Genomic DNA, 18,701 nt, shown 5'->3' with positions numbered 1-18,701 from the left:
CCCTTCCCACATCCCAAGCTGGCTCTGCCTCATGGTCCCTGGGGGAGGCCTGGATGACATTTCAGTGTTGATGGTAAGGAAAAATGTTTATAGGGCAGATAGCCTGCCAAGTTTTTGTCATTTGATTTTTGTAGATGAGTAAAAGAGAAAATTATTTTCTTTGACTTGAAAAAGTACCCAAAGCTTTAGGTTTCTCTTTCATAAAACCATGTCCATCTATGTTTCCATCCCCCCACCCCTGCCAAATATAGCTTTTCTATGAAGTTTAATCTTCCAAATGAATCTCTCCTACCTTTAGTCATCTTGTCCTTATTGCTGTTACCTTTTTGTCCTATAGCCACAGCTGTAATTAGACACATTTCCAAGTTTCCACTTAAGTCCTAAAGCTTTGTTTTAGATTTTAACCCATATCATATTGGGAGCTTTTCCAGGGTAGGGCCATGCTTCTTCTTTCTTTTTCCTGATGGGCTCAATACAGACTTGAAGGGAGCAAGTGACTATCCTTTGCCTTGAAGGAGCTATCTCTTCTATCTTCCTCCCTTTCCAGTCCCCAGGTCAGAATGATGACTATTCCCATCTCCCTAGGGTTCTGAGTTCAGAACATGAGGTGGAGGATGAACTGATCCTGAGGGCCAGCTACCTTGAGGACCTTGCTGTGCCTGCTGCAAACTGACGCAGTGTTTGGGGTATCTGAAGTACCTTTAGCTGGAGTCATTGGATATTTTATATCTAATTCAAGTGTCCTGTGGAAGGAGATGCCGTCACTCAAAAAGGGGCTTCTGGCTCGGCTCCAGAGCCAACTGGATCGGCTTCAGAGCCAACTGGACCTACGTGTGGGCTGCTCAGTCTGCTCAGAGCCATTGAATGAGAGCACATATAAATGGCATACCATAGAACACAACTGCCCCCGTGAGATTCTCCTGGCAAGGGCCAAGGGAGCGCCTGAGCATAAAGAGTGGAGAAAGGTTGGACGCAGGCCCAGCTTCCCCCGGCCCAGACGTTATGAAGTGTGCCGCTACTACAAACCTGGGATGGGCTGCAGGAAACACCGCAACCAGTGCACGTTTGCCCGAAGCTTAGAGGAAGCACTAGTTTGGACTTTTGAGAGGGAAAACAATATCCCCAGACTGTGGCTGAAAGCTAAAATACAGGGAAGCTTGTATCAAGGGACTCCCAGGATTCTGACTGCAGCTGAAGAAATAGGGGCTGAATTTGGAGGCTACTTTCAGGAACTTTGTAAGCCTTGCTTCCGGAACTGCCCTGCACAGGTGACTCTCCGGGGCCCAAATCTGCCGTGCCCACAGCATGGGCCTTCTCCCCTGCTTATCGTACACATAACAAGCGAGGGTTTTAGAAAAAAGCAGCTAGTGGAGATCCGGCCCCGGCCCCGGCAAGGCCACCTACTGGAATATTGTATGTACGTGTCTCGAGGACATCCGTGTCGGCACGGAGCTGTCCGCTGCCAGTATGCTCACAGTGATGTGGAGATGGCCGTGTGGGAAGCAGAATCGATGGGCTGCCTCACTCGCTCTGACTTGCTTGTGCTACCAGTCTCACTGGAATCTGGAGCAGGGTCTGCGACCAGTGGTGAGGTTGGCGATAGAAATGGGAGCGCATCTGCTCCACCCCAGATTCAGCTGTATTGCCGTGTCTGTCTCGTGACTTGCAGCTCCCAAGAGAGTTTTGAGAACCATTGCTCATCCCTGGAACACACACAGATGTTGTCCTATGACCATGGGGCCCTATGGGAATACCGGGCCCCTCCCATTGGGCTCCGCAAATTCAAACTTTGCAGCAGGTAAGGTTTTGGGGGCAGGAAAGGCAGCACTTCATTTAGCAAACAGTTGTTAGCAATGATTGTGTGGCTTAGGTGCTGTATAGGGAGAAAGGAGGAGTTAGTGCTTAATGTCAGCACTCAAGGAGCTCTTTCCTACCCTTTCCCTTCTCCATTTATCAAAAATGTCATGCTTCTGTGTGTAGGACATTGACTGGGCTTAGCTCCATAATGTTACCCCAATTCTGTACAGTATATGGCTTATAGTGAGTTAATCAGCAAACATATGTTACGAACTTTCTATGTTCTAGGCATTGATCAGTATTTGGGATACAAAGAAAGACAAAATTACAATCTCTATCCTCAAGGAGTTCATACTCTGCATTCTAAATAAGGAGACCACATGTAGTCAATTATATGCATATATGGATATACAGAGTATCATGTACAGTGTAAATGGAAGTTATTTTTAGAAGGGAGTCACTAGCAGTGAAGGGGAGGGGAAGAAGGAAAAAGGGAAGAAAGGCCTTTTGTAAGCTAAAAGTGGGATTGGTTTTCTCAGCTTTATCTCATTTGATCATTGTAGCAGTTTATGAGGTAAGCAGAAGAGGTATTTTCCTCATTTTACAGATGAAGAAACAGACTGAGAGATTTAAATGACACAGGTGAAAAGTGATTGTAAGAAGTCAGATTCAATTTTGGAATTCTGGTTACCTGACAGTTCAGTGGTTTTTTTTTTGTCATATCACAAGTGGAAGCAGATACCTTTTTGTGCTCCCCCCCCCCCCACTCACTCAAGGCTTAGCTTTTCTGGGGAAGGACTGGATACCTTAGCCATTCCTTGCCTTCCTTCCTTTCTCATCAAGTTTTAGATTTCATATAAGCCATTGGACTAGATGTCCTCAGCTCAGGGCTCCAGCCTTTGTGAAAAATCTGTAAATGTCACTCTTTTTGCATGATCCTGTCTTTCAACAAACCAGAACATTAAAATAGGCTCATAGATTTAAAGTTGGAAGGGATTTTCTAGGTCATCATCTTATTTTATAGATGTGGAAATTGAGGCAAAATGATGTGATATGCTCAGTCACCTAAGGGGTAAGTAGCAAAATTGGGTTTTGAGTTCCAAGGTCTTTTGATTCCAAATCCAATATGCTTTCAATTTGACCTTGTTATTACATCAGCAGCAGCATGGGAAAAGGGTAGGGCAAGACTTTTATTGCCTTAATCATTCCACTGACTACTGACTGACTATTCTGTTTCCTATTCTCTCAGGCTAGATATTTGTGAATATGGGAATGGATGCACTCAGGCGCACTCCCAGGAAGAGCTTCAAGAGTGGATTATGCGGGCTCAGGCAGCCCAGATGAGAGAAGAATCGGCCCGGCAGGATGGACTCCTCTCCTACCAGGACCGGCTTTTACATGAATATCAACACTGCCACAATGAAATACAGGTGGTGAGTAGGGCTTAGGGAAAGAACTTTGAGGAAGGACTTCAGAAGAGGGCTGAAGGGTGTACATGTGATCTCATGAATACTTGGGGTTGGGATGGGGAGCTGGGACATCATCACCCCTTCTGCTAACAGCTTCCTGTGCCCATCTGCCACTCAGATGTCCGAGTCTATACGTGATGTAACTATTCACTGTGACCAGCCCTTAAAATGCCAGGTAGAGGACAAGAAATCGCAATGCATATGGAAATTTATCATCCATTCTAAGGTTTGTGATACAGTTTGGGGCAATGGGCTATAGTGGGATCTAATTCTCTCCTCACAACAATGAAAGCAGTCATGGAGATGATTGCCCACGGAGGTATGCCAGTATGCCTGATGAATTAGGGATCTAGACGATTGGTGCTAGAGTGGATCCTGTCTTCTGGGGGAATCTAGGACTTAGGAAAAGCTATGGCCTAAGACCCCAACCTGGCTTTTAGGGAACAGAAGGGAACTGGGGGAAATGGAGAGAGAGGGGAAGATGGTTGATGTTATAATGCTGATGTTACATCTCTCTCCTCACCATTTCTATAGGACCCACTGCAGCACGTGGCCCTCCTCAAACATCAGATGGGAGCCATCTTTTCCTTGGTGTGTCCTGGGCTTCCACAAGGACAGCTTTATGCCCAAGGCTCAAGGTTCCATGTGCAGGGTACAGCGATGACCTTCCAGGTGGAGGTGCTGGTAGAGTGTATCACCTTTGGCAGCTATGAACAATGGGTAGCTTTTGACTTTGGACGCCGACCTGTCCTGGTACAGAAGCTATATGTTCAAGTGGGCCAAAAGGAGACCCTTGGGCCTCCCCGCTGTATCCAGGACCATAATTGTCTTCTTGAGTTGATCCGCTGGCATAGTGGAAATCGATGTGTGGTGCCCAGTGTGGGCAGGACAGCTGAGCAGATGAAGCTGCTAGCTAAGTACAAAGTGAGCCCCCAGGAACTGGAGAACTACAGGTCAAAGGCTTCAGATCAGGTCTCCATAACTCCAGTCAACTATCGGGAGAGGATGCACCAATTCTTGTATATGGAAGAGGAGGCTCAACAGGAGCTGGTGGCCAAGTGAGCATGGGATGGAATTATTGCCTAGGAGAGAGGGGAGGACAGGAATCGGGGAACATAGGGAGGTAGCAATTAAGGGTTTGAGATTCATATCTCCTATGATGCTCTCCTCAGCCCAAGATAATCAGAGTCAGAGGAGATCAAGAAATAATAGAATAGGAATACAGTGAAGTTTGAGGGATCTGGATGGGTTAGAGGGAATCCAAGGAGAGGTTTGTAAGAGGCATAGCTCACTAACTTATTTATTTCTTTGTCACAGATTGAACCTTCAAGTCGAAGTCACATTGACCTCCAAGATGCAGACCTTGGCAATGGGCATGAAGTTTGCTCCACCTGGGGAATTGTATGCTAAGGTTCCAATTCCTTGTTCCCTGACACCAGACACAGACCAGGGTTATTTGCTAAGTAGAGCTGTTAGCACTGCTTACGTGGCACCTGTCCCTGCCCCTGACAATCATGTGTATGAGGTTCGGGTGGAAGTTAAAGCCACTTCAGAGCAGAATGTGTGGCTCCTGCTGCCAGCCCACTGCTGCTCTGCCTTGGGACTTAAGGATGAAGACACACAGCTTATGGAAATCCAGTTTCAAATCGACAAGACTATATTTGGGATATGGCACCAAGCCATTGATGCACTTCAGGATGATAGACTGGTGGCACCTGATGTACCTGCCTGTTCTCTGCCTTCTTTGAGGCCCCCTCCCCAAGAACTCCGTGGTAATCCCAAGCAGAAGCAGGCCATCTCCTTTATCACAGGGACCACCAGTGGTCAGAGCCGAGTGCCTCCACTGCTCATTTACGGCCCCTTTGGGACAGGCAAGACATACACACTAGCTATGGCCACGCTAGAGGTTATCAAACAGCCAAACACAAAAGTGTTGATCTGTACTCACACCAACAGGTGAGCCAAGTTGGAGCAAAGGCAGATGCAGCTTTCTTTGGGTCAGGATTGGGGTTTGATTCAATTAACATTTACTAAATACCCATGAGGTGTATAGTATTGTATCATGGACCATATTGTAGAATGCTGGATGATACACTAGGAAGACAGAAGTGAAAACTGGCATGGTTCTTGTTTCCAGGCAACATATACACAGAATCAAAATCAGAATTTTGGAGTTAGAGGGACCTCCATGGTCATCTGGTCTAGATTAATGTGAGGGAATAAGAAGAACCCCCCTGTAACATATCTGGTTATGGGCTCCAAAGACCTTCTGAGAAGGAATATCTACCATAATTGAGACAGGTCATTCTACTTTTGGATGACTAATTAGTGGGAAGTTTTTTGAATAAATTCTTTTTGTAACTCCCTTCCTTATGGTTCCTATTTCCGCCTTTGAGGGTCAAGTCCATCAAGTCTAATCTCTCCTCCCTATGGCAGCTTTTTAAATAGTTGAAGACAGGGATCATGTATTCCTCCAGTCTTCACTTCTCCAGATTAGATTACAACAATAAGACTGATAAAAGGTAGAATGTGAGTGGACAAAGGGAAGAGAGAGATTATTTTCACTTGGCTATAGGTGTCAGAAATGGATAGAAGTTCCGTAGTGGAGGTAGAGTCTGAGATGGATTCAGAGTGAAGGACTTTTATAGTCAGAGATCGATTGATATGTGAACTAACATATGATCTCTATTGGAGTGTGTTAGAACCAGCCTAAATCAGAGTTAAGTTATTGATTGTTAAAGTTTCAGTGTGAGCATTCACATCATGGAAATTGGTAAGCCCTACAAATTAGGGCTTAATCTAATGTCTTAGGTTTAATAAAGTGATGAAAAAAATGTTAATAATGCATATTAAACTTAAAAAGTGTGCCAGGTTCCCCTCACCTCCTCTGCCCAGCCAGTTGTTAAATATTTACCATCATACTCTTGGATATAGATAAATAAGTTTCTGGTCCCTAGAGCTCTTCAAGCATTTTGGAAGATTCCATGTAGGACTCTAAGAAGGGAAGTTTGTTGTGTGTGTGTGTTTTTTTTTTTTTTTTTTTTTTTTTTACTTTCTTCCTTTTACCATCAAAGAAGCCTATTTTGTGATTTATTCCCCAGAGTTCATTGTTAAACATTTACAAACACACCAACACAATGGCTTTATTCTACATTTGGAAGAAAATACATATATAGACATAGAGGTTGAAGAAGATAGGACAAAGAAAAAGAACAGAGGGAGTAGTCTTAATTTTAATGAAACATGAAATACATGAAAAGGAATGGACTTATCTGGAGGTTAGATCAGAATTAGACCTTCCCCACTGAAACAGAATTAGTTCAGAATTCAATTGAGTTTGTACAAATATTGGACCGAGTTTAGACACTCATTGAGGCTAGGTTAAACTTAGATAAACTTAAATTGAACCAGGATTGGATTCTAGTTAAACCATCATGGGAGTAGGGTTATATCAGATTTGGTCTAGGGGATGAACTAAGAAGGTAATCATTGGACCAGTACTGGAGCAGAGTTAGACTAGATACAGAGCAAGACTGAACCAGAATTGGACTAGTATTCCACCAGTGCAGAACCAAGGTTAGGCCAGCATACTATTTAGACTAAAGCAGTATTAAATTAAGAGTAGGTCCTGGTTGAATCAGGGAAAAGGAAAAAAGACAAATCTCACCCTTTCTAAAATTCTACCTTCTTTATTTGTGTTAATACTCTTAGGGCAAGGCATCTTAAAAAACAACAAACAAAAATCCAAACCCTGTTTCTATTGAATTAAAGGACAAAGAATAGTGTTTCCTACTCACCAGGTCAAGAAAGCTGGATACTATCCCCCCCCTGGAGCCTGGGAAGGGTTGATGTCACTTACCTTTCCAATCCACCTAGTAAAAGTGGGTTAGGAAGGGGAGAATAAAAGGAAGGTTCAGAAAGAACCTTTGGGGCCCAGCTATTTTAGCCATTCCATTTTCTCTTAAGGTATCTCTAGTTAGTCCAGTTTTCTGAGATGGTCATGTAGTTTGCTCTTAATTTTCTGCACCAGTGGACAGAAGCAGTAACATCGATAATACAGAGTTGTGGCTATTGCACCCACTTCCTTGGAACATGTTGTCAAACTGGAAGGAACCTTCCTCACTAGCTTCCTTTCCTCCCCTCTCCTTCCTCCCACCCAGGTCTGAGTCTGCCTAAAATGTTTCTCAAAAGATTATCAAATTTCCCTTAAGCACTTTGGATCTCTCCTTTGCCTCCTTGTGCATTGTACAGTTTGCATAACTTCTGTTAGAATGTAACCTGCTAGAGAAATAGAAAATATACTTTTTTCTTTGAATACCCACAATTAACTAGAATAATGAATTAGGGAATGAGAGGTAGGAAATCACTGTTTAAAATTTAATTGAGGAAATCCTGTAGCCATTTTCTTGAACCTCTTCTGTTTTTCCTCTGCAGTGCTGCTGACATCTACATCCGTGAGTACTTTCACGCTTATGTCACAGCTGGACACCCTGAGGCTGTGCCATTGAGGGTCAAAAACACTGAAAGCTTCCTCAACCAGACAGACCCCACCACTCTGCAGTATTGCTGTCTCTCAAGTGATGGACGGTCCTTCTGCTTCCCAACTCAGGAGAAACTAAAGCAGCACCGCATTATAATCACTACCACTACCTTATCCCGCTCCCTATGTGTGCCATCTGGTTTTTTTTCCCACATTCTCATTGATGAGGCTGCTCAGATGTTAGAATGTGAAGCCATCATTCCACTGGCCTATGCTACCCAGAAGACACGCATTGTCCTTGCCGGGGACCACATGCAAATCACCCCCAAACTCTTCAGTGTTGGGCCCAGGAAGTCTGCTGACCATACACTGCTCAATCGGCTGTTCCAGTACTATCAGAGGGAGGCTCATGAATTGGCTTCCCAGAGCAGGGTCATCTTCCATGAAAACTACCGTTCCACCAAAGCCATCATTTCCTTTGTGTCTCGGAATTTCTATGTGGCTAAGGGCAACCCTATTCAGGCTAGCGGACAGATCCCTGCACACCCTTGCAAGTACCCACTCATGTTTTGCCATGTGGCTGGTACTCCTGAGAGAGACATAACAATGACATCATGGTTTAACAGGGCTGAGATAGTGGAGGTGATTGAGAAGGTGCAAGAATTCTATCGTATCTGGGCGTACCAATGGAATAGCCCTGACCTAAAGCAAATTTGTGTTGTGTCCCATGGTTCTCAGGTGATTGGCTCCTCCTTCCATCTCTGTCTTTCCTCTCCTGCAGGGATTAGAAATAATTTTGGTTTGTTGATGGGCAGGCAGAACTTTGTATTTAAACTCCCACCTCTAAATGATAGCCATTTCAGATGCTGACTGGTCATTCTGGGAGCCCCATAGTTCTTCTCGGGATTCTCAAGCAGTATCCTCCATATGGATTGGGGAGTAATGATCATTTTTGGACCATTTTGTGGTCTAAACTTTTCTCCTTGACCTGGAAAAGAAGGAATCCATGGGATCCTTCATCATCATCACTCTCAATGGTTCATCTTCATCAAGCATAATCTATAGAGAGAGAAGCCCTTGAAGGCAGAACAACCTGGGTTGAAGTCCTGACTCTAATCTATCCTGGATGTGTGACATTGGGCTTACTTACCCTTTCAGAGTCCTCAGTCCACTTTCTAAGATAAGGTGCCAACTTGTATTTGTTGAGAGTTTCCTCACTTGGGAGTTCCCTATGCTAACAAAATATCAGGTCTAGTCCTTATCTTCATTTTTATCCCTTGTAGAGAAAGACAGAAAGATGCTCAAATAGTAGAATGATTGCCTTTAGCAAATATTATAATAGTTCATATTTTTTATAATAATATTTTATTGGTACCATGTACCAGTGTTTCTTAATGGAGGCTGGAAATAGTAGGGATGGGGAGAGGGATATGTGTGACCAATTATCCAGCAGAGTGAAGCTGTTAGAAACTTTTTCTCTGAATAATCTATGAAGGCTTTATGGAGGAGATGGTATTTGCAAACTGTAGCATGATCTAAAGAATTTGGCTTACCTTTTCTGTCATTCTGGAGGGGGAGTATTGAAAAGGGAGGAGGAGTGTTCTATCTCCAGGTGAAGGCCCCAGATGGTGGTATTTGGTTCTATTAGGATTCATTTGGAGGCTGTCTGGATATTGAGCTTGTTCATATAGAGTGGGAGTCTTGAGGAATATTGTTTACTCTGGGTTGAAGACACGTGCTGATCCCCATGTTGGTCTGTTTTTCAGGTAAAAATATTGAGGCAGGAACTGAGGAAGAAACAACTAGGAGAAGTAGCAGTGGAGAATTTTGAAAATCTGCCAGGTAGGTGTCTAGTGCCAGGGGCATAAAGTTGGGAGGTAACCTATCTAGGTCCTCTGGGGGTGTGGGCATGGAGGACCCTATTTAAGTGTCTATTTAAAGCTGTCTATATAAAACCTTATTCAGTTACCAATCATTGTTACCACAGCAAGGTCCCTGTACAAATAGATGGTAAAGAGGTCTTATTTTCTAATTTCTAGAGTTTTTGATAGGGAGACTTCTTAAGAACAGGGATCAAGATATATATAGATGGATGGATGATTGTGTGTTTGGGGAGATAGCATAAACATTTTTACTTTCTAAGGCCCTCTAAAACTATGATCAGGCATTAGTCACAACTTCTTAGGGAGGAGAAGAGGCACACTTAAACAGGTCAAGCCTTGGGGTCTTTTTGTAACCATTGTAGGGGACTCTTTGGTCAGCCTGACAGTGATCTTGGGTGTGTGAACTTTAGTGTATGCTAAGGGTGGGGGAAGTCAGTACTTAGGATATAGGGGCCATGAGTGGATAGTGGTGGGGAAATTTTCTGTTGGATTACATCCACCTGGAAAGCTCTTGATAATAGATATCAAGAACCTTTGATAGCCATCATGCAGTACAGAAATCCATCATTTCTTTAGAACTACACTTATTTAGAGGGACTGAGAATCACATGTCTAAAAACTCTGACACTGGCTGCTTCTTTTCCCTATAAAGGGAAGGGTCCCCAGGACAGGTTCTGCCTTTGTCTGCCTCTTCCCTTTGTCCTTCCCAAGGTCATCTGGCTCCTTGACCATGAGGGGCTCCCAGGTGGCCTAACCTGCTTTTGGCTCATGGCTGTGTTCTGATTCTTTGGTCTTGGCTCTTCTCTCAGGTCGGGAATTCCGAGTGATCATCCTCAGCACAGTCCACACCCGGGACAGCCTGCTCAGCAGCTCAGTCCCCCATCTAGAATTCTTCAGTGAGGCTCGAGTGCTGAACACAGTGATGACCAGAGCCCAGTCCCAGGTGGTTGCTGTGGGCGATGCTGTGGCCCTTTGTTCTTTTGGACGTTGTAGCAAGGTATGGAAGCACTTCATCCAAGAGTGTATAGAGATGCGCAGTGTGTCCCCCGTGGACCTCACAATGGAACAAATCAAGCAAGATGTGGCACACAGGCAGCGCTGGGCCCGGCAAAATGGACTGCATCCCATGAACTCCCCCAGGGAGGACTTTTTAGAAGAGGAAGATAATGACAATGACATTCCCTCCTGGGTGTCTGATGCTGAGCTCAATGCTGATGATCCCATCCTCCAGGAGTTGTTGGATGAGAGCAAGAATGTGGCAGTGACAGTAAGTGAGGATGGGCTGCTGAATGTGACATCAGGGTCCCCGTCCCGCCATCAGGGACAACAGTATTTAAGCTTTCCTGTGCCAATGTTGCAGAAATATCTCCGAATGCAACCCAAGATATATAGGAAATGTGAACTGATTAAGGAGGCCTTTGAGAAGGCATCTGCCTTCACCATAGATGACTCCCCACCCCTCATTATTCAGATCAGAGGACGTACCAACTGTGGAATGGCCTTCACTGGGGATCAAGTTCTAGTGGAAATCCTGACCCCAGAATTGGAGGAACAGGGGTACTCCTGGCGCCCCATGGGCCGAGTGGTAGGAGTACTAGAAAGAGGTGACCGTGAACTCGTCTTCATTTGCAAGATGGATGAGTTTGACCCCCGAGTAATGATCCCCATTGACCCGTCAGTCACCAAGATCTTTGTGCCAGAGTTAAAGGATAAGCCCAACACGATTCCTATCCGCCGCTTACAACGAGGACACATCAAGCTTATTAGCTATGAGAAGATAACAGAGGAGACCAAGCGCAATCAGCTCTTTCGTGTACAGATCATCTCTTGGAAAGAGAGGTTCTATTATCCCTTGGGTATCATTCTTGAGATTCTTCCCTTGCCTTTGACCTTAGAACAAGGTTTAAAGATTCTGGACATGGAATATTCTCTGAATGCCAATGGAAGATACCCAACTCCAGTCATTAAGGAAGTGAACCAACACAACTGTAGTAAACTTAATCTGCACCGGGGACAGTGGAAGGACTGCCGGGATTATTTGACCTTTACGGTGGACCCGCAGGGCTCCCGGGATCTGGATGATGCTATCAGTGTCCGGGACCTGGGAAGCCATTATGAAATTGCTATCCATATATCTGATGTGGCTAGCTTCATGCCAAAGGATGGTGCACTTGACCGAGAGGCTAGAAAGCGAGGGGCTACCTACTATGCTCCTGGAAAGGATCCAGTGGCCATGCTCCCTTCCAGGCTCAGCCAGGACCTGTTCAGTCTCCTTCCCCAGCAAGACCGTCGCACCATCTCCCTGATTCTCACAGTGGAGAGGGAAGGTGACCGAGTAGTGCAATGGCACATCACACCATCTATGATATGCTCCGACCTCCAACTGACGTATGAGGAAGCTGAGGTTATTATTAAGAGTCATCCTGGGGGTGGGGCCTGGCTGCCTCTCCGCCTGGGCACTGTAGAAGGCTGTGTTGTGGCTGCTTATCACTTTTCCCAAGTCCTCCGCAGAAGCCGCCTTCAGGGAGATTGCTACTATGACCAGCCAGATGAAGACAGCCCTCTCGGCTCCCGTAGCTCCCACCAGATGGTTCAGGAGCTTATGATCCTATTCAATAGCTATGTAGCTGAATTCCTGGTGCACCAGGATAACACAAAGCTGATCACCCCATTGAGGTGCCAGGCTGAGCCCAATCCCCAGCAAGTAGCTCAGTTAAAGGATAAATACAGTCACTTACTCCCTCTGTCCCTTCATCTCTCTTATCGTCTCTGTGGCCCCACCAGCGCTTTCCAAGGAACCAGCTCAGGATATAACCTTTGCATCCTGCGTCCGCTTTGGGACCACCTGTGCCAGGCTGCTGACAGCAAGGACTATAACAAGATGGTGGACCTAATTGCCACAGATGACATCCACCCTACTCTGGCCCCAGCTGGACTGGAGTTCCGAAAGCTGCTCAGCCGTTCCTACTTTAGCCGCTCCAACTCCACCAGCCTGTCCAGGGCTGGGCATTACTCATTGCAGGTGGACTGGTATACTTGGGCATCATCCCCCATAAGGCGCTACATTGATGTGGTACTCCAGCGGCAGCTCCATGCTGCCATGACCAAGGGCCATCCTGGATATTCCCCTGAAGATATTGACTTACTGTGCCATGACTTCAACCGGAAGAATGGACGCGCACAGGCTTATGAGCGCAAGGCCCACTGCCTTCACCTTGCCACCCAGCTCAAGACCCAGCTGCTGACAAAGTTGTGCTTTGTGGTAAATGTGGAATCTGCAAACCGCTTTTTTAAGGTGATTTTCCCCATGAACCGGGATACCCTGCCTGATCCCCATCTTGTCAATTATCGTGCACTGCAACTGATAGAGCAGCCCACCTTCCTCCCTGAGCACCAGAAAATGAAGTTGGTTTGGAAGAGGCGAATGTACTCTCTGGATAAGGGCAAAGCATGGATGCCGTCCTCTAAAACTCTGGTAGACACCCATGTCATGCCAGTAAGCAGTGTCATCTGGCGGGACCTGCTGGTTGCCATCCAGAGCCAGAATTTTCAGAAAGCAGCAGCCTTGCTCCTAAGGTATCGAGGGACTGCTCAGACCTCCCACTATCGGTCCTTAGGCCAGGTGTCTCGAAGCAAGTGCTCCCACTATGTAGAGGTGATACTAGAGCTAAGTACTGGGGATGCCCTGCAGATGCAACTGACCACTGATGTCCAGAGGGGCTTCCTTGTACCCTCCATTCAGATGTGGCTGTTGACCCCAGGTTTTGCCATCTGCCTGGAGCATGCTGAGAAACCCATTGACTGCTTTTCCCGCTATGCTTCACAGACAACGAAAGATGTGTATTCTGAGGCACAGGAATATTCCCGCGTATGGGAACCACTCTGTGCCATGGAATCCGCCTCTAGTGCTGTGGCTGAGAACGACTCTATTCTCTTGCACGGTGTTCCCATTACGTGGGACCAAGAGCGGAATGACCAGGGACAGATGCAAGGTTCCTTCTGCTTAACCTATAGCTTCCTCAAGGAATGTGCAATTGATATCAACTTTAATTTCTGCTACCTCTGCATCCGGTTGGAGAACCTGAAACTCCAGGGTCCAGTAGCAGGGGAGGAGGAGAGGGAAAAAGGAAAGGAGGCTGCTCTGTGTCAAGGCTTTAGGAAGCTCAGCTTGGGCAACACGGCAGCAGACCCACCCGTGGTCAATACTCTTGACTCTTGTTTGAATGTAGACCCTGACACCTATACCTGGGTGGCTCATGGGCTGACAGATGAAATGGATCAGGATTCCAAAAAAGTTGATCGAAGGGAAGAACGACAGAGAATCCATTTTTTCCTACATCATGTAGCCATGGAGAGCATTCCTGTGGAGGTCACCAGAAAGGAAGCTTGCTTCACCATTGAGATGATCCCAAAGCTTCTGCCAGATATGTGAGTGCTCACAGAATGGTAGTGTGGAGGATGTGTGTGGGGGAATGATGGGGCAGAGGTGACAGGAGGTGGGCCAGGTCTCCTACCCTGGGATGTTTTCTGAGTGTTCTTTCTGCTATGTTTGAAGGATTTGGATCTAGGAGATTAAGGGTGGGCTTTTATATGCTGATTATTATTATTATTTTTGCTGAGGCAATTGGAGTTAAGTGACTTGCCCAGGGTCATACAACTAGGCAGTGTTAATTGCCTAAGGCTAGATTTGAACTCAGGTCCTCCTGACTTCAGGGCTAGTGCTCTCTTTATTGTGCTACCTAGCTGCCCTGTATCCTGATTGATTTTTTAAGGCCATTTTGCAGAAGTTCCATTTAGTCTGGAGAGGTCAAAGTACTTTCTAGCCCCTTGACCTTTTGGTCTTGTGTCTGGGACCTCTAATGGTTCTTCATTAACCCCTGTGCCAGGCAGTTGTCTGAACTGACAGCTGTTTATGTTTTCCTTTCTACCCTTTCCCTGAACTGTGTCATGGATCCTGTTAATTATAACTGAGGATTTCCTTCTTTTTTCTCCCAAGCCGGAAAGAGGAAGCCATCTGGAAACTGAAATATGCTTCACCACTTGTCACCAGCATTGCCTTAGGCCAGCCCATCAAGGAAGGTCAGTTACATAGTGGCATTTGGGTATTCAGCTCCTTACCACCCCTGTCTGGCCCATGAATAGTAAGGAGGATGAGCAGGTATAGAAGAATGACCTTGGGGCAAGCTCTCAAGAATTTGATTTTGGCTCTACTTTCTCCCTTAGTACAAATCTTCTTTCCCTTTATCCCAGCCCCTGCATTGTTTATCCCTTCTCTAGCCTCCTCTTCGTTCTCTTGATTTATGAAGAAAAAAATCCTACCCTAGGTTTTCCTCTTTTCCTCTGTTCTGTATTCTCAGTGTCCTGCATAGCCATGAAGTCCAGTATCCTGAAGCGCCAGACCTTTGACATCCCCCGAGGAAAATTCAAGCTCAATAAGAGTCAGAACAGTGCTGTTCTAGAAGCTCTTCAAAAGCCTTTTACTCTCATCCAAGGGCCACCAGGTGAGGCAGACCCTTTAGTTCTTTAGGTAGGGAGTGACTTTAGGTGAAGCTTCCCATTGGAGACCTTTCATTAGGCCAGTGAGGTGGCCAATGCCATCAAACCCATTTTTTAAATGAGAAAACTGAGTTGAAGTGGTTTACCTGAGGCCATATAGGTAGCTCTGTTGGGATTTGAACACATTTTCGGAGTGTTTTTTCTGCTACTCTTGAAGGATTTGGATCTAATTCTTTTTCATCTCTGGGTTCAGATTCAGAAGGTGGATAACTAGGTATTGTCTATAGTTCCTCCACCAATTCTCATCATGTTGGGACAGGGGTATTTGCTCCTGTATAAAATGAGGGGAGTATTGGGAAGACTGCACAACACAGAGTGTCATATTCCTTCCTTATTGTAAGCAAAACAGACTTGGGAAGATGTGTAACATGCTTAGAAGGGAATTATTTTCCTTAGGCCATAGCTTGTGGCTAATAAAGCAGCATACCTCGCTACCTAACACTGGAAGATTCAATCCATAGATAATCTAAGAGAGGTTAAATGTGTTTCCCAAAGTCACATAGCTGATAAGAGTCCAAATTCAAAATCAGATCCTCTAAATTGAAATCTAATGATTTTTGCTACCAAAGCATGCAGTCTCTTGACTCCTGTTTGGGGTCTTAAGGAGACCATCAATAGCCAATTGAAGATGAAGTGAGACTGTAGGCCAAGATGGGGGAAAAGTGGGTTCACATTGCTGATACCTGTTCCTGGGGCTTTAGGCACTGGGAAGACGGTGGTCGGGGTCCATATTGTATACTGGTTCCATAAGCTAAACCAGGAGAAGCCTGAAACTGCCCCACTGCCCTTGAGAGGGGAGAAGAAAGACAAAGGGGAGAAGTGCATCCTATATTGTGGGCCATCCAACAAATCTGTTGATGTTGTATCAGGTAAGTTGATTCAGCCATTTAGCAGGGAATCTTTGCCTTCAGTTTTTCCTTCTACAATGGGTAGCTCAATATCTTCCATCTTATTTTGTCCTTAGGCAGATATAGTGTTAATATCTCCATTTGACACTTGGTGGAGTAAGTGATAGGTTAGGTGTCTCCTTACTTAGGGTTAAGGGCTATGAAAGATCATACACTAATATCAGCCTTTTTTCCCCAGAAATCCTCCTTCAGTGGAAGGAGGAGCTCAGGCCATTGCAAGTATATAGTGAACAGATGGAGGCCATGGAATTTCCTGTACCTGGGAGCTACAGAAACATGTTTCGCAAAAATCTCCGGGAAGGGAAGATAAAACCTGAGCTCAGGTAGGAAGAGTATCTTGTATACGCCATGCTAATACATGGAATAATATGTTTTTCTCTCCCAATGTGCTGCTGGGTGCATTTGTGTATAAATATATGAGTCTTCTCCCTACTACACTCTTTTCCCTATCTTGATGTCTGTATGTTACATGAGCAGTGGTGGGGACCAAGTTGGTGATCAGGTTGGATTTGGGTAGAGGTCTAGGGCATGGCATGAGTGGAATGGTCTGCCTAGATCCACAGGAACCCAGTCCTGAGCAGTAGACTTGGCGCCTCAGGATATAGTTACTTTGGCTCAGAATAAGATAAGATAGGAAGAGGTGGAGCACAGAAACTGAATCAGACCTCCCTCCTCAGACAGATCGTCCTTCATCATCGTATCCGGATGCCGTCCAATCCATATGCTCGCAAGATTATGGAATTTGATACCAGAGTGAAGATGGGGGATCAGTTCTCAGAGGAAGAGATTGAACAGTGAGTAGCTCCCGGGGAAGAGTTGGGAAAGAAGTGTTTCTGAAAACCTGATTGGAAACTCTAGAGAGTCTGATAATGGGGTGTGTGTGTGTGTGTGTGTGTGTGTGTGTGTGTGTGTTTTGGGGTGGGGATCAATGTTTTGAGAAAAGAGGCAGAGTGAAAATCTAATCAGAGAAGCTTTAAATGTTCTGGAGCAGGAGGGTACATAAATGTACAATCTGCTTTCCAGGTTCTAGAATAGTCACTTTGTTACTATACTGGTGATAGATGAAGACATTCTGTAACAATTACAATTGTGTCATACCTGATGGAGCTAGACATTCTAGAATAGGACCCCTGATCTTTTTGAATGGCAGGTTGTTTCTTTTTATGTATTTTATTTTTCCAAATATATGCAAAAATAGTTTTCAACATTCACTTCTGCAAAACCTTGTGTTCCAAATTTTTCTCCTTCCTTTCCCCTCTCCTTCCTCCTTGAGACAACAGGCAATCTGATATAGGTTAAACATGGCATATTGTTTCTTTAAAAAAAAATTCCCAATACATTAGTTGTTTCCCCCCTCCATTTCTATACACCAGGAGAGCCTCTTTTTATAATAAAGAATTTTAAAAGGAAGAAAAACTTCTGAAACATACTAGTTAGTATATCAAGTCTAATATAATATCCATATATATACCCCAAAGAAAAGAGGGAGAGGTGCATTCTTATCTCTTCCTTGGTGTCAAACTTGATAATTATAGTTACACAGTATTCAGTTTAGATTTTTCTGTCTCTGTTTACATTATTGTTGTCATTTCTAGTTCTGCTTATTTCACTTTGTATCAATTGTAAACATCCCATATTTCTCTTCATCTTGGTTCAGCATATATTTTATTAGATTCATTTGTATACTTCTTCTCAGTCAATGGGCACCTTATATATTACAAAAAGTATTGCTATGAATATTTTGGTATTTATGAGATTTCTCTATCTTTTCTATCTATTTTCTCCCTCCTGCCCAACCTCTCCCCACCCCACCACTGGAGAAAAAGAACAACAAAAGGCATATAACAAAAATGCATAGTCATACATTAGGTCCATGTTTCTTAATGTTGGTGTTTCCCTTTAGCTCTTCTTAACTCTTTTAAAAATTTAATTTCAATGTCAGTTTATATTTTTTAAAAATTGATTTGTGAATTTATGAATCATGTTGGAAGAGAAAAATCAGAGCAAAAAGGAAAAACCATGGGAGAAAGAAAAAAAAAAAAAACAGAAAAAAGAAGTGAACAAAATATGTTGCTTTACATTCAATATTCATAGTTCTTTTTCTGGATGCAAATAACATTTTCTGTCCAAAGTCTACTGGGATTGCTTTGGATCACTGAACCACTGAGAACCACCAAGTCTTCCATATTGATCATTGCACATTCTTGTTGTTATTGTGTACAGTGCATTCCTGATTCTGCTTATTCTCAGCATCAGTCTGTGTAAATCTTTCCAGGTCTTTCTAAAACCACCTTGTTCATCATTTTTAATAGAACAATAATATTCCATTACTTTCATATACCACAACTTATTTAACCATTCCCCAATTGATGGCCATCTACTCATTTTTTAATTCTTTGCTACCACAAAAAGAGCTGCTACAAATCTTTTTTCATATGTGGATCCTTTTCCTTTCTTTATGATTTCTCTGGGATACAGACCCAAGAGTGGCAATGCTGGGTCAAAGGGTATACACAGTTTGATAGCCATTTGGTCATAGTTCCAGATGACTCTCCAGAATGTTTGGATCATTTCACAATTCCACCAAGGATGCATTAGTGTTTTTTCC

General features: G+C 44.4%; 1 protein-coding gene across 2 annotated transcripts in view; it reads left to right on the top strand.

The window, feature by feature from the left end:
- HELZ2 (helicase with zinc finger 2) overlaps nucleotides 1-18,701 on the top strand; it is a 37,704-nt gene that overhangs the window by 5,226 nt on the left and 13,777 nt on the right. The window contains exons 2-14 of one of the 2 annotated variants that reach the window (XM_051976766.1): nucleotides 586-1,798; nucleotides 3,047-3,230; nucleotides 3,385-3,492; nucleotides 3,801-4,324; nucleotides 4,584-5,222; nucleotides 7,701-8,484; nucleotides 9,513-9,588; nucleotides 10,439-14,057; nucleotides 14,626-14,708; nucleotides 14,987-15,130; nucleotides 15,887-16,054; nucleotides 16,272-16,416; nucleotides 16,771-16,887. In XM_051976766.1, the coding sequence (XP_051832726.1) occupies nucleotides 756-1,798; nucleotides 3,047-3,230; nucleotides 3,385-3,492; nucleotides 3,801-4,324; nucleotides 4,584-5,222; nucleotides 7,701-8,484; nucleotides 9,513-9,588; nucleotides 10,439-14,057; nucleotides 14,626-14,708; nucleotides 14,987-15,130; nucleotides 15,887-16,054; nucleotides 16,272-16,416; nucleotides 16,771-16,887 (7,634 nt within the window). In that variant the 5' untranslated portion in view covers nucleotides 586-755. The remainder of the gene's footprint in view (nucleotides 1-585; nucleotides 1,799-3,046; nucleotides 3,231-3,384; nucleotides 3,493-3,800; nucleotides 4,325-4,583; nucleotides 5,223-7,700; nucleotides 8,485-9,512; nucleotides 9,589-10,438; nucleotides 14,058-14,625; nucleotides 14,709-14,986; nucleotides 15,131-15,886; nucleotides 16,055-16,271; nucleotides 16,417-16,770; nucleotides 16,888-18,701) is intronic. The other variant, XM_051976767.1, reaches the window with a different exon arrangement.

This window comes from Antechinus flavipes, chromosome 2 (assembly GCF_016432865.1).
Source record: "Antechinus flavipes isolate AdamAnt ecotype Samford, QLD, Australia chromosome 2, AdamAnt_v2, whole genome shotgun sequence".
Taxonomy (NCBI): domain Eukaryota; kingdom Metazoa; phylum Chordata; class Mammalia; order Dasyuromorphia; family Dasyuridae; genus Antechinus; species Antechinus flavipes.
The sequence above is the reverse complement of the archived record's forward strand: the minus strand, read 5'-3'. Positions and strand labels throughout refer to the sequence as shown.